This window comes from Opisthorchis viverrini, assembly GCF_000715545.1.
Source record: "Opisthorchis viverrini unplaced genomic scaffold opera_v5_740, whole genome shotgun sequence".
NCBI lineage: Eukaryota > Metazoa > Platyhelminthes > Trematoda > Opisthorchiida > Opisthorchiidae > Opisthorchis > Opisthorchis viverrini.
This window is the reverse complement of record NW_008752407.1, coordinates 14,207-26,550: the sequence shown is the minus strand read 5'-3', so window position 1 is coordinate 26,550 and position 12,344 is coordinate 14,207. Positions and strand designations below refer to the sequence as shown.

Below are 12,344 nucleotides of genomic sequence, written 5' to 3'. Positions count from 1 at the left end.
TACAGTTTCTTTGTGGCACAAATATGGACCTTGGTTTGAACAAGTGCCGTTACCAAACAAAATGTCCATATTCGCAAAGGTTCACACTTTACCTCATCACCTGAACTTTGTCCACCGTTTCACTGCCAGAATGTTGCATAATAAATTGGGAAGTAATGTTCTCAAGCCACTTTAAAAGGCATCTCGTGCGTTCTAGTACTTGAGTTTTGCCAAGATAATTACTGCTCATAATTCACCGAAAACTTCGGTGTTCCAGGATGCGCTACAGTTTGTCACCCCATGGCAACATAGGCAGTTATAGTCATTTCTCTTTAAAAAAAAACGTCAAAACAGAGAACGGGAAGACCGGTTCAGTGAAACGTTCATTCGCAATATGAAATGTTGACATGAAACTCGGATGAGTGTCTGTTCGGCGACGTGGTTCGATCAAAATTGCCACGCTGTGTCAGCGTATGTCAGACATGTCAGCGGTTTCGACTCAACTACATAGTCACCTGCTACAAAATCCCCTGCATTGTCTATGGATTTGACACATTTTATTCAAGCTACTTACATCCGAGTCAGAGAAATTCTATGAAGTATATTCGCAACAAAACGGTTGAGTTCGCAATACTGGGGCGATGCTTCCGCTTGGTAAACTTGAAATCTTGTAGGGATTTTGAACCCGGCGCTGTCATGTTTACCGTTGTCCCCTTTTATTAAATCTTGGCACGCCTCTTCTATACCGGCTGCATATTATCATGTTTTCTCAGGAGAGCTTTTCCAATCCGGAGGCACAATGGCTATTAAAATACCGTCTTTTTGAGGTTTGTTCGTCATGGATGAGATCGTTGGACGGTTCCTACATCATTTGGTTGACTTGTGCCCTATGATGTTGACCACAGATTTTTTAATGCAAGCGAAATACCGTGAACCCTAGTCTGTTTAGACGCTTGATAGCCTGATGCGCCTACCAAAACCAGAAAAGCCATTGAACATCCCAATCAGCTAATATGTTGAGCACTGACGCGTGCAGGCGTCTCATGTGCTTCAGAAGATCGTATTTGCAGTACTGGAGATTCTCTGTAGACTATTTGCATTCCGGCGTTGACGAATTTGGCGTCAAACGGCAAATTTATAGAAACTGTTGGAGGATGTTTGTTGCGGTGCTCTTATCTTCCGCCCTAATCAAATCTATTTCGAAAGAATGCTCGAGTTGTTCTGCCATGCCGATGATTGTGGGTGATATGAAGGCGAATTTGGACGAAGTGTACTGTGCTCCGTTAGGAAATGCGCTTATTTGCAAAACAATTCTGCTTTGACAGGAAGCTGATATGAGTCCAGCTGAATCGATCGTTTGTGGTGGGCAACTGAATGCGCCGCACGAAGCCACCTTAATAGCATCACCATATTCGGGCCATCACGATACGTTGTTGTTTACTCATAAAGTTGCTGAAAACTCTCCCTCGGTCCACGACAGGTTTTGCCCTTCTATGGGCTACCGTCAAAACCGAATTCTTGTGCAAACCAGACTACTCGTCGAAATATTCCTACTCTAATTGGCTAGTTTGCTCATGAATATACCTACGAAAACGTCACAAATAGTTGTTCTTGATGTATTGCCTTGCCGTTCTTGGTAGATTTTCTGGTCGAATCGAAATGGCCTGACCAAATGCAGATCGCAGTAGTGGGTAACTATAATCCGGCCTTTTGTCGACAATATTTTCCTGATTTTCTGAGGTTCCCATTTTTGATTCCTAGTGAGAATGAGACAGATTTACACTGCTTCTCAGACTTTCAAAATAGACTGTCTTTACTTACTGAAAGAAATCTCCACTACAAATTCCTGCGTTTTTCATACCATCAGCAGCTGCGCACAGCAGCTAGCCACATTATAGTTGTGTAACAAGCGAGGAGTGTCCGTCACCAAATACATAATCACCAGAAGTTAATATCCATGGTTTTGTGATAACCAAAAACATTTTCGTTCGTCACTGTGTTCTTCTGGATTTGAAAGAATTCAGTTGACATATGGATACCCAAAACATGAAACTCACACGCTACTATCAAATTCACAGAACGACATATCCATGTTGGGACGAAGCCCAATCGGCTGTGATATGTTGAAATAGTGATTGAACGTTTGTTGAACGACCAGTAGCAATTAGCGCTCCTGACATAAACAGGTCTAGTGGACACAGCCACAAGACGGGCGGAAAATCACGCAATACTTTACTGCGCAATGTCAATATTAGAGCCATTTTAAAAACTTTATTGCATCCGTAGGAATTTGTACTCAGAGGTTCAATTTGGCAGAGGATGAAAATATGGTGCACAAACCTCCAAATTACTGACCGTGTTTGAAATCCAGCTTCGGAATCTCAAATAAACAAATCTAAACAGGGGCAACCAGGCGATTGTTTAGCCCTTGTGCTTCCCTCGCGTAATATTGCGCCTGCATACCAAAACGGTGCTGTAGCTGAAATATTACTATTATTATTATGTTCCTAATATTAAAACTGCTATTTCATCACTTCGAAATCCAGAAGCTTGTCTTCAACCGTAATGCTGCAGAAAGTGGACATGAGAATCTGTTAAAATTAACTTGACCGAGATTACATGACAATACAAGCATTTGACAAAAGCATTTTATTTGAGCCGTCTAAACACTGAAGATACGGTCGAGATATTGTCAGCTCGGATAATCAACTGGCTGCTGATCTGTTCGTGAAGCCCAAAAGTCGCATTGCAAATGTTCCAATAGATATTGGCCTCCCGCGATAATAATGCTTACTATGCTGATGACAGTGAAATGTTTGTAAACGTACTGCTGGTAGTTAGTTCCAACACATTGTTGGAAGAACTTTGCACGTATGATCAGTCTTGAAACACGCCGATCTAGATAAACCACCATGCCCCGATTAGCACGGACTTTGTACCTTTGCTAGTGGAAAGTTTTTAGCACTGACACCATATATGCGCAAGGCAAACTTCGATTCACAAGAAGCGCACAGTATGAACTTCCATGCATATGAGGCTACAAGTAACACTGGATACGATGCGCCGTTGTTCGGTTCTCATTGTGCTACTGTTCTGCATCGCCCATGCTATTCGTTTGGAAGCCGACGGATTCCAAAATTGGTCATCCATATTTAACAATAATCCCTCAAAAACTGGGTTATCCTTGCCGCTAGTTCCAACTCCTGGATAAATTATCGACATCAAGTATTTTTCAGTTGGTTTTTCATTGATTTGAGACTAAAAAGTGCTTCTAAAGCCTGAACGAAAGTGCCTTCAAAGTGGTAGTTTGCAGTGATAATACCCCAAACAGCAGTGTCAAACTAGTGGAAGCATTTTAGTGAGCTTGTTCGATTTTTACAATATTCCCTGGTCTTGCGACGATATTCCGCTTTGTGTGGAGTCGTTTTTCCGTACCTATTGAACACATATTTAGATGTGGAACTGTAGATGTAGAAACTGAAATCGTACCAATGGATGTTTTTTGTTGCGTTATTTTAAGTGAAATCACTGCCTGAGAAAAGAATGTATGATTTTGCAGAAAAACAAGAGACATTTTGACAACTGGCTCACTTTCATGTAGTTGCTAATCATCTAAAATTGCCGTGTAGCCTTATCATACTAGAGAAAGCCTCCGCCGTACCGTAGCCGGAGGTGACCTGATCGATAAGCCAGGATTTAGAAATCCCAAAAAAGTCCAGTGACGTTAGGTTTTTACTGGGTAAACGACCGTCAAACCGACTTCTCAAGTACAGTGGCGCGCTATCTAATCGCACCATGGGTTAGCTGCTTGTGGCTAAGCTATTCATCTTGGAAATACTGGTCGGATGATAGCGAACTTGAGTCTCTCTGGAGAATCATGAAATGCGCACTACAGATAGTTTAGGGAAGGGATGAATCAGTTGAACAGTGAAACTGGATGTTTCGACTGGGTTCGGCGTCTGCTACAGAATAAAATATTGATTGAAATAATCCAAAAAATGCCATAAATCTCTCAGCATCAAAGTGTCGGTGGTTTCTATCCTCCTCATCGCAGCCAGATATCTGATTATTTAGCTCAGGTGTCCAAATGCAAGCCACTAATTAAGAGAAACCCACGTGTGTATGTAACAATCAAATTTTTGAGACCAAGATATGCCATCAAAATGCAGTTGAGGGAACCGAGACCGCACCAAATATGGATGATTCTAGACATTCTGCTCGTCTTCTTTAGTCTCTAGGTTTCACTCCGCTTGTTATCCCTTATTCGCCTTTCATTTGTTTTCTCCTTCACTCGGACGTTTACCATGCGTACCAAGTCTTGCGTGAAAACAAAGTTCCAGCGGTGAATATAATTAACTTCGCCTACGACGATATCGCAAACAATCCTAAGTAAATAGCCCGTGCATATATAACACCTGATAGTAGCTAGACTCTAGTAAAGGCGCTTCGTTGTTTGCTGATTCTGATCAGTAAGTGTCTGGAATATAATTCATGGATGGAATCGGGTTGCAACAAATTGTGGGTTTAGCGCGTCACCTCAGATATACCATGAATGTTCCTTTCTTTCAAGCCTTTCCATGACAGTAAACGCATTTGCCTGCCGATGCGATTAGCACAATCTATACTGAATCACATGCCAGCCACTGTGGTATACCGTCGCTAGTGAACAGCACGCTTTAACCACGTTTTGTTTGTTAGTAGTCTGAAATTAGTTATATCAATATCTAAATATGGTTTGACAGAATCAGTTGGCTGATGATTTGGAGCAACTATTAAGTAGACATTGTGGTATCCTTATCGTTTTGTAATATAGCCGATTTCAAGGGTAAGTAGAAGAAACCTTCGAAGGATATGACAAGTTCGGTCCTGCTTGGAGAATGCAATAATCCGAAGTCGATTTAGCCGTATGTCTAAGTAAATGAATTAGCTTTTCTCACAAAATTTGTAAGGCTGTATGTTGTGAACCCCACCAGGATCATTGTAGGATCGCTATATCATTGCTGCATTAAGGATCGTTAGTTAGCACATAATCCAAAGTGACACAAGGTACACACGACGGCGCTGAACGTTCATCCAAAAACCAAGCCCCGGAACGAAATTCAAACAGAAATTACGAGCATTTCATTTCTTTTCGTTCGACATACATTTTGATTCCTCCAAAACCCCGCTTCCGTATTTCGTTCCTTTACTTCAGCAATCCGTTTAAAGGCAAAGTTTTCCACGACTACGAGCACGAAGTTATCTACAAGGGTGTGGTCACTGACTACCGCGGAAATGTAAGTTCGGTGCGCAGCAATCAAACAAATTCCTGATCCGTTCAACGTGTAACACAAGGTGCAACTAACATGACACTGCGTAACGAGATACAATATAAAACGTGGAGGAGATAAACCAGTATCACTATATTACCGAATGGTGAATTTAACTGAACGAGCACTAGTAATAATCCTGTAAAGGATTCTCAGGCAACCCTTGACCGGGTTTAACCCTCCGTATGCGGCCTATCAATTAGGCTAGTGAACGGCGCAGATTCTAAAATTGATTTTTTTGGACTGCAATTGAACGGTTACTGTGAATGGAATGAGTGTGAAAAACATCATTGTCACAAGAATCATTGATCATGCCTGTTTATACTTTTAGGAGGTCAACTCGGATACCTTCGTGAAAGCATTGAAAGGTGATAAGAGTCTAGAAAAACAAGGGAAGTAGGTGCTCAAGAGGTGAGTTCGCTCGCAAGTGGATGATTTTGCTGATAACACCTAGAATTCTATTGTTCCAAGTCTCAATTTGGGGTTTGCGAAATGGGTGTTAAGTAATCTCGCAAGCAAGGTGGAACATAATCTCTTTAGGTAAAGTTCCAATAATTCAGCCAAAAATATTTGCTTGTCTTCAGAGGGAAACCGGTTTATTAATTTCAGACGGTAGGCTATTATATTAACATTGTCATCAACCTCCACTCTTACCATGTTTCGAAATTATTCATATACGCGCAGTTGTGAACAGATAAATGTCTGCTTGATATTGTAAAGTTTCTCATCAGTCGATTTTGGCTTGCTGGGATTGAATGAATCAAATGAATCCTGCTGATTGGATAACCGAAATCCAAGTTCACTAGCAGTCCCACCGATTTGTTCTTTAGCGGTCCGTTAAATCCGTATTACCACTCGATATTAGTCCTAGCTATTAGGATAACTGTTTCACTTTAGGTTCCATGCGGGTTGGTAACGACCTAGTTCATTTTTGAGATTGCTGCAAGCCTTTGTCGCCCTGCCATCGCGAGATGAAAAGCGTCGGCATACAGAAACAAGCCAGGAAAACGGGCAAATTTTGATTCACTTGCAAACCAAAAATCTTTCCTCCGGTCAGTTATATAGCGGTTAGATTTGGAACTGTGGCGCAATCCATAATCTCTCGCTGTTCGTGCGGTTTGATTTACCTGGGCTTCGTACGTGGACCTGGAATACATTTTTCTGCACATGTCCCCGGTTTCCGCCACTCACGATATATCGTCTGCAGTAGGGCAGAACCCTTCTTGATTGAACAGTTTTTGAGAACACCGATTGTTTGTCCTTATTGCGGAACTTTATGTCAGTTATTGGTCTGTTCTGCTTCAACTTTGCTTAAAGAAACTTGGCGCCCCGTATTCGTGTCAACGGCCATTTCAGAGCAGTGGTCATGTAGCTGTCCATATGGCCATTTGTCTGAGGTTTTGTTGGTCTTGAAGTGAAGAATTCTTGCATTCACAATGGGGTATGGAGTTTTCTCTGCTTGTCAAGAATATTATATACTTCTGTAGCATAATAGGTTTATAGAAAACTGTATTTTCGTAAAAAATATCGTTGAACATACTTGAAAATATGTTTTGTTAATTGCTACATTGTGAGTCCAATAGTTTGTATTTTGGAACTTGGATGTTGTTCTACGAAATTTAACCCAGATGAGATCAACGTTTTCTATCCAGTTCCATTAAGGTGTTCTACATATCTAGTGTCTAAATTAACCGCAATGTGAATGAAGGACTTTCTAATCCTGAGCTGATCAAACTCAATGTTCCCGATCCCGTTTGTAGTTTGTTGGGATATCGAAAGAAAGCAAAATACACTTTGGAATAGTTAATCAAAGGCAACAAACAGCTTCGCACAATGAAAACAGTTTTATTATCAGAGGGAATGTCTACTCTATTCAAGTTACACCTCAACAGGGATTCCGAATAACCAATGATAATGAACTACAGAAATACAAGTCGTATCAAGAACGGGCAGACAGCGGCAACTGAAATCGGTGGCCGATCAATCCGAGGTTACACAAGTGGTCCTTAGACAAGAACTATTCGAAGCGGCAGTCAAACTCAGGAAACAAAATCTAAACGCCAGACAGCCGGATAACTCCCAGTGAAACCACAAGCATGGTATGCTCCCTTCAGGCAGTCACAGCCGACCCAAACATTCACTCACGATGTCACTTCGGTTTTTGGCGAAACATTTGCAATCTGATCACCAGAATAAGGGAACAGATGAGCACCCTGTTGATCAACGACCATCAACCAAGACATTTCCAGTTCGGTTTTAGAACAAAATATGGCTTCATGGATAACCGTGTTCAAAATGCAGATTTGACTCACCTTGGTTATGATATTTTCCCCGGTTGTGTATACATTGTATAGTTATTTTCGTGAACGGATCCAATTATGCTACCAAGAGCGCGATTATGAAAAAGCTGAGTGCCACCCTTCCAATGACAAGATGATAAAATTAGTTGAAGTTAAAAAATGCCTTCAACCACCTTCATGCATTCCAAACCATGGGAGATACTATATCGCGTGATAAAATTGCAAATCGACAGTCGTCCAAAACCCCTTTTTCATTTCCATTTTCAAGTTTCCATGCAAACAGCAGACTACTGTGAGTTACTTTAGCTATAATCACATCTCGTAGCGTGTACAAAACAACATTCTGACTTGCATGTTCACTATACTTCCACTTCATTCCCGTTGAGTGGTCAACATTTAAGCGCATAGAAATTCAAGGCCGTTACACATATATCAGCGGATTCTGTGCCATGGGCAGAAGGGGACTGTGGAAGTACTTACACCCTTCTCAGTACTTCAATCGGCAACTATCCAAGGCTGAATACGTAAAAAATCGACTTCCAAACTTGTGAATGAATCTAAGTTACTGGGGGAGCGCACCCAAGAAGCAACACTTTAAGAACACATTTAACTTCCCGTTCACTTACAGCGGTCCTGATGACAACGTTTTCCTACTCTGGCCCATGGTGTAGCTAACACTAAGTTTCCAACTGGATCAGTAAGTTTTGTCATTTTTTGTAGCCAGGCTTATGATGCACAGTTCTTTTAAAGGACGTTAAATGTTTGCGAATTAAAGTGGCTTAGATAAGCTTCTTTTGGCGCATTTTCATCCGTAGTTTCTCGCGAAAGGGAGTTATTATCTTTAACTGTCCTACATATCAACTGAAAGATGGAATAAAAGCTACGATTTTAGTATGTTACTCAGTCGAGTTTGTTAGACCTTATGTGCATCACTGGTGACTTACACCTCGGTTGATAGCTTCTCACATCTAAAATATTTTCGCCGTGTGACGCTTTGTTCCTTCTGAGCTATTTGCAGGTTGTTGGTATTGGGATGACTTTTGGAATTTTCCGATTCTATGAATATCTTCCAAAAGTTCCGTGAATTTCCCGCGTTGCCTTGCGTCAGCTCGATGCCGGAGAGTTCAACAAAATCCTCATCTACCTGCACACAAACAAAATGTACAATCAAATGGTGCTTTACATGGATGCTTGCTACTCTGGTTCTACGTTCCAAAATATCCTTCCATCAGATGTGGGTAGTAAGTAGCGCATATTTTGGGCTGCCTGTCGTAAAGATCCTGTGAAATAGGATTCCGAATTTCCCTCACATATGGTTAAAATTCTGCACTCGCCAGTATGACTGGTTAATTCTTGTTCTCTTCGTGATCCTTACATAAAGTTAGTAACTGATTTCATTAAAGAGGGTTACTCGGGGACTGCACGACACCTAGCATTCATCTGTCAATGTCACCTCTGCTGTTGAACTTGTTTCAGCCTGTTAGAAGATATCACTGTAAAATCGGTCCAAAAACTGTGATATTTGGTTTCCCTTTGCAGCAACCACCATTCCCAGGGAGATATCATATTTGTATATCATGAAAGGATCGGGGGTCTTTTATAAAACCTACACTTCCACGGATCAAACAACAGGCATACCACCAGTAACGTAACTACCCTTAACAGTTCTCGTCAGTGGTTTCGTTTGACGGGGCTTTACCAGAGAAACAAACATACTAATGTGATAATGACGGACTGACCAAACCGCGTTTGGCGAACTCCATCCATAAGTGATTATGTTTGTGGGAATTCGGGGACTTCGTCTTCCTCAATGACCTGGAGAAGCGTGGAAACTATGATGGTCTGACAAAGATTTTTCAGCGACCTGTGTAGCCTGTTTGTATTTGAGGTCTTGGAGCTTCAAGAATTCTGTGGGTTACAATGTCAGTTCGCGGATAATATAGTACAAAATTTTATAATTTTTGAATTTGATACATTCGTTCTCTTGTCCGAACCCAAAAACCGCAGTCTATGTGACAACCTCAGCTAAAGAAAGCTGGGCTTCTTTTTGTAACGGCAAACGAATCGGTAGTTTTCTAGTAACCGAATACTCGTATGCCTGAATTGCAGATTCGGAATTCGTGAGTTCTATGAAAACTGTTGCAAATAGGCTTGTCAGTTATGGATAGCTAGTTCTGCCCTAGTGAGCATGCAGTAGCGTCCTATTTGATTAGCAAAAACTCTTATTGCTTCATTTCTAATGAGTTAGCCATCTTGTGATTTTGAGTAAAAATCTTTGTGTGATAGTGGAGGCTGATGCCTTTGGGAGATGGCAAATGCTACTGACATCTGAGGACATTCGTCCCAAGGTTTTTATTTTGGGTTCTAGGACGTGTTGCTCATGCGTATTGCGAACTATATGGATGCCTTTCAGCAACCAGGGATATCAAAGAGACCATCGAAAGACTGGGTGTCATCGATGTAACTCGCCCCATAAAATGAAGACCGCCCGAATCTTACATTTTCTGTTTGGAGGTGCTAGAAATTATTCCTGTGGATCGATGACGGTGAGGATGTTGTTATCATGATGGTGGGGATGTTGTTATCATTTTTGTTTTATTTGGGCGTCAATTCGTGCCATTTGAGTCTCCTTTGTCCCCGCATATTCTGTTCCATAACAAATGACTAACATTCAAAGTTTGACCTAGCAGACGATACTCCATTCAATATATACATCCGACATTGCAATTAAAGAGATTGCTACAGGTGTCCAGTCACTGGCTGCCAAGACGAGTGTTCTTATCCGTGACCAGCCCGGATTGCCATTAACCTAGTGGTGGACAGAACCTGATATTGCAGAAGGGAATTAAGGATTCCATGAAGAGTTTCAATACTGTTGGTTTACTTCGCCTTCCAGAATGGCGTCCACTTGACCCTCCATTTGCTTGGCTAGAGACATCGAATGACATGGCGACCCAGCATTTCCAAGGAAGTTCATGCTTTCAGTATCTATCTATATTATCCGACTGAATGTCGAAGATATGAGTATCTTGTGCTAAAGGCCAGCCTTAGATTTTCCTTCTTGCCCCATTATCATTGCACCTAAATTTGAATGGTTGTACGGCAGTGGAGCACCTCCTCTGTTGTTGTTGCGGACGATGATGATGATGATGATGATGATGATGATGATGATGGACCATAGAGCGTCAACTCATTAACATGCGTTTGAATATGTTTTGTGTCCTGGAACAGCGGAGTGATCATTGATTGAGCAACAGTATTGGTCGTTCCGTCCTTCGGTTGTCTTAAATCGCGTGATGCTTTCACTGGTCATGACTACATTGGCTCCATGGTAAAATTGCGTAATCTGATCCATATGTTCCACACATTCTTCCACTGCCGTTATCTCTCACCAGCGCGCAGAATGATCTGAAAAAGCGTACACCGGTGCAACAGTACGAGGTGGTGCAAACGTGGGCAAAATTTAGTTACGTAATTAGACACGGTGACAAGGTGAGTCACAAAAAGTTACCGGGTATTCAGTTGAAAGTGAATGACCAAAGTGTTTTGGGAATTAGTGTATTTTTCGGGATGTTAGAAGTATTTCTGTTCCTCTAAAAGGTGAAGGTCAAGGTTTAAAATACTTGTTTGCGGACTTCAGTTTCCAAGCAAAGTAACTAGTACAGGCATATCGATATCCAAGCCTAGCCAGTGTCATCTATGGGATAAACAAACAGTGGCACTTCGTTCGTCATCCACAAGGAACCCAGAAGAGGAACAGATTTACACGATGACTGAAACTTCCACCTGAGATTTTATACTCAAGCAGTCAGTCAATACGTGGCCAGGTTGTTTGGTTTTCTGTAAGGAGTGACGCCGTGTGCTGTCTAAGCTACAGCATGTCACGCTGTTGATCAGTCCCTTGTAGTTCGTCGGGTACGTATTCAATTATTGGCCGGAAGCCGCCGTTTCGTCATTTCCTACTTGAGAGAGATGCGCACTTCTGCTGACTCCCACTAAAGAAGAAACAGATATACACTGCATTTCTCTTCTTCGGCATAGGTTGGACTCCCTGACAGGATGAAACTTCCTATCAAATGTGAAAGTTCTGAGAGCAGGCAGAAGCGGGAGGGCAAAATAACAGGGGTACAACCGATTGATAGAAGCAGGTCACAGTCCCATTGTGGTGAGATTCACGCTTGAACGATAGCATATGATGACATACTTACGCAACTAGCCATATAACGTGAACGATTCAGACAAATTTTAAATCTCCATGGCAATTATAACCCACATCTATGGTGAACGGGCATAAGTTAGATTGAGAGGACTAGGGTGTGTGGTTGCGAGACGTGTTTTGACAAAACATAATGGTGAAACGAGTTTGTTCAATTTAGAGTTCGGGTATGTTGAAAGCCATGGTTTGAACATCAACTGAATATATGCAAATTTTAGTAGCTGACGTGCAACAAACAAATGAACGTTCGCCGCTTCCTGAACTAGCGAGTACTACCAAGCGCAATTTCAAAATATACGCCGGCAAATCGGATACTGCACTTCAGGCAGTGTAATTATGAATTCCCTCATTGACCTGAAGGAGCACACTTAGATGAACATAGTAGTGATTCGGTGAACTTCAGTGCTGTACACCAGTGTTTTAGAAACAGTACCGCGAGTGAGGATTATTGATCAATCGGATCCTTCACCACGATAACGTTGAACTTAGGTGAAGAAATACGGTTGCGTTGCAGATCTCTTCTTTTTGTATGGAACACGA

General features: G+C 41.7%; 1 protein-coding gene across 1 annotated transcript in view; it reads left to right on the top strand.

Annotated features, from left to right (window-relative positions):
- Nucleotides 1-4,219: 4,219 nt before the first annotated feature.
- T265_15693 (hypothetical protein) overlaps nucleotides 4,220-12,344 on the top strand; it is a gene marked incomplete at both ends in the record, with an annotated part of 10,113 nt that continues 1,988 nt past the window's right edge. Inside the window, 6 exons of the mRNA XM_009178952.1 lie at nucleotides 4,220-4,368; nucleotides 5,174-5,255; nucleotides 8,697-8,829; nucleotides 9,957-10,048; nucleotides 10,412-10,572; nucleotides 10,984-11,080. Of these exons, the coding sequence (XP_009177216.1) occupies nucleotides 4,220-4,368; nucleotides 5,174-5,255; nucleotides 8,697-8,829; nucleotides 9,957-10,048; nucleotides 10,412-10,572; nucleotides 10,984-11,080 (714 nt within the window). The remainder of the gene's footprint in view (nucleotides 4,369-5,173; nucleotides 5,256-8,696; nucleotides 8,830-9,956; nucleotides 10,049-10,411; nucleotides 10,573-10,983; nucleotides 11,081-12,344) is intronic.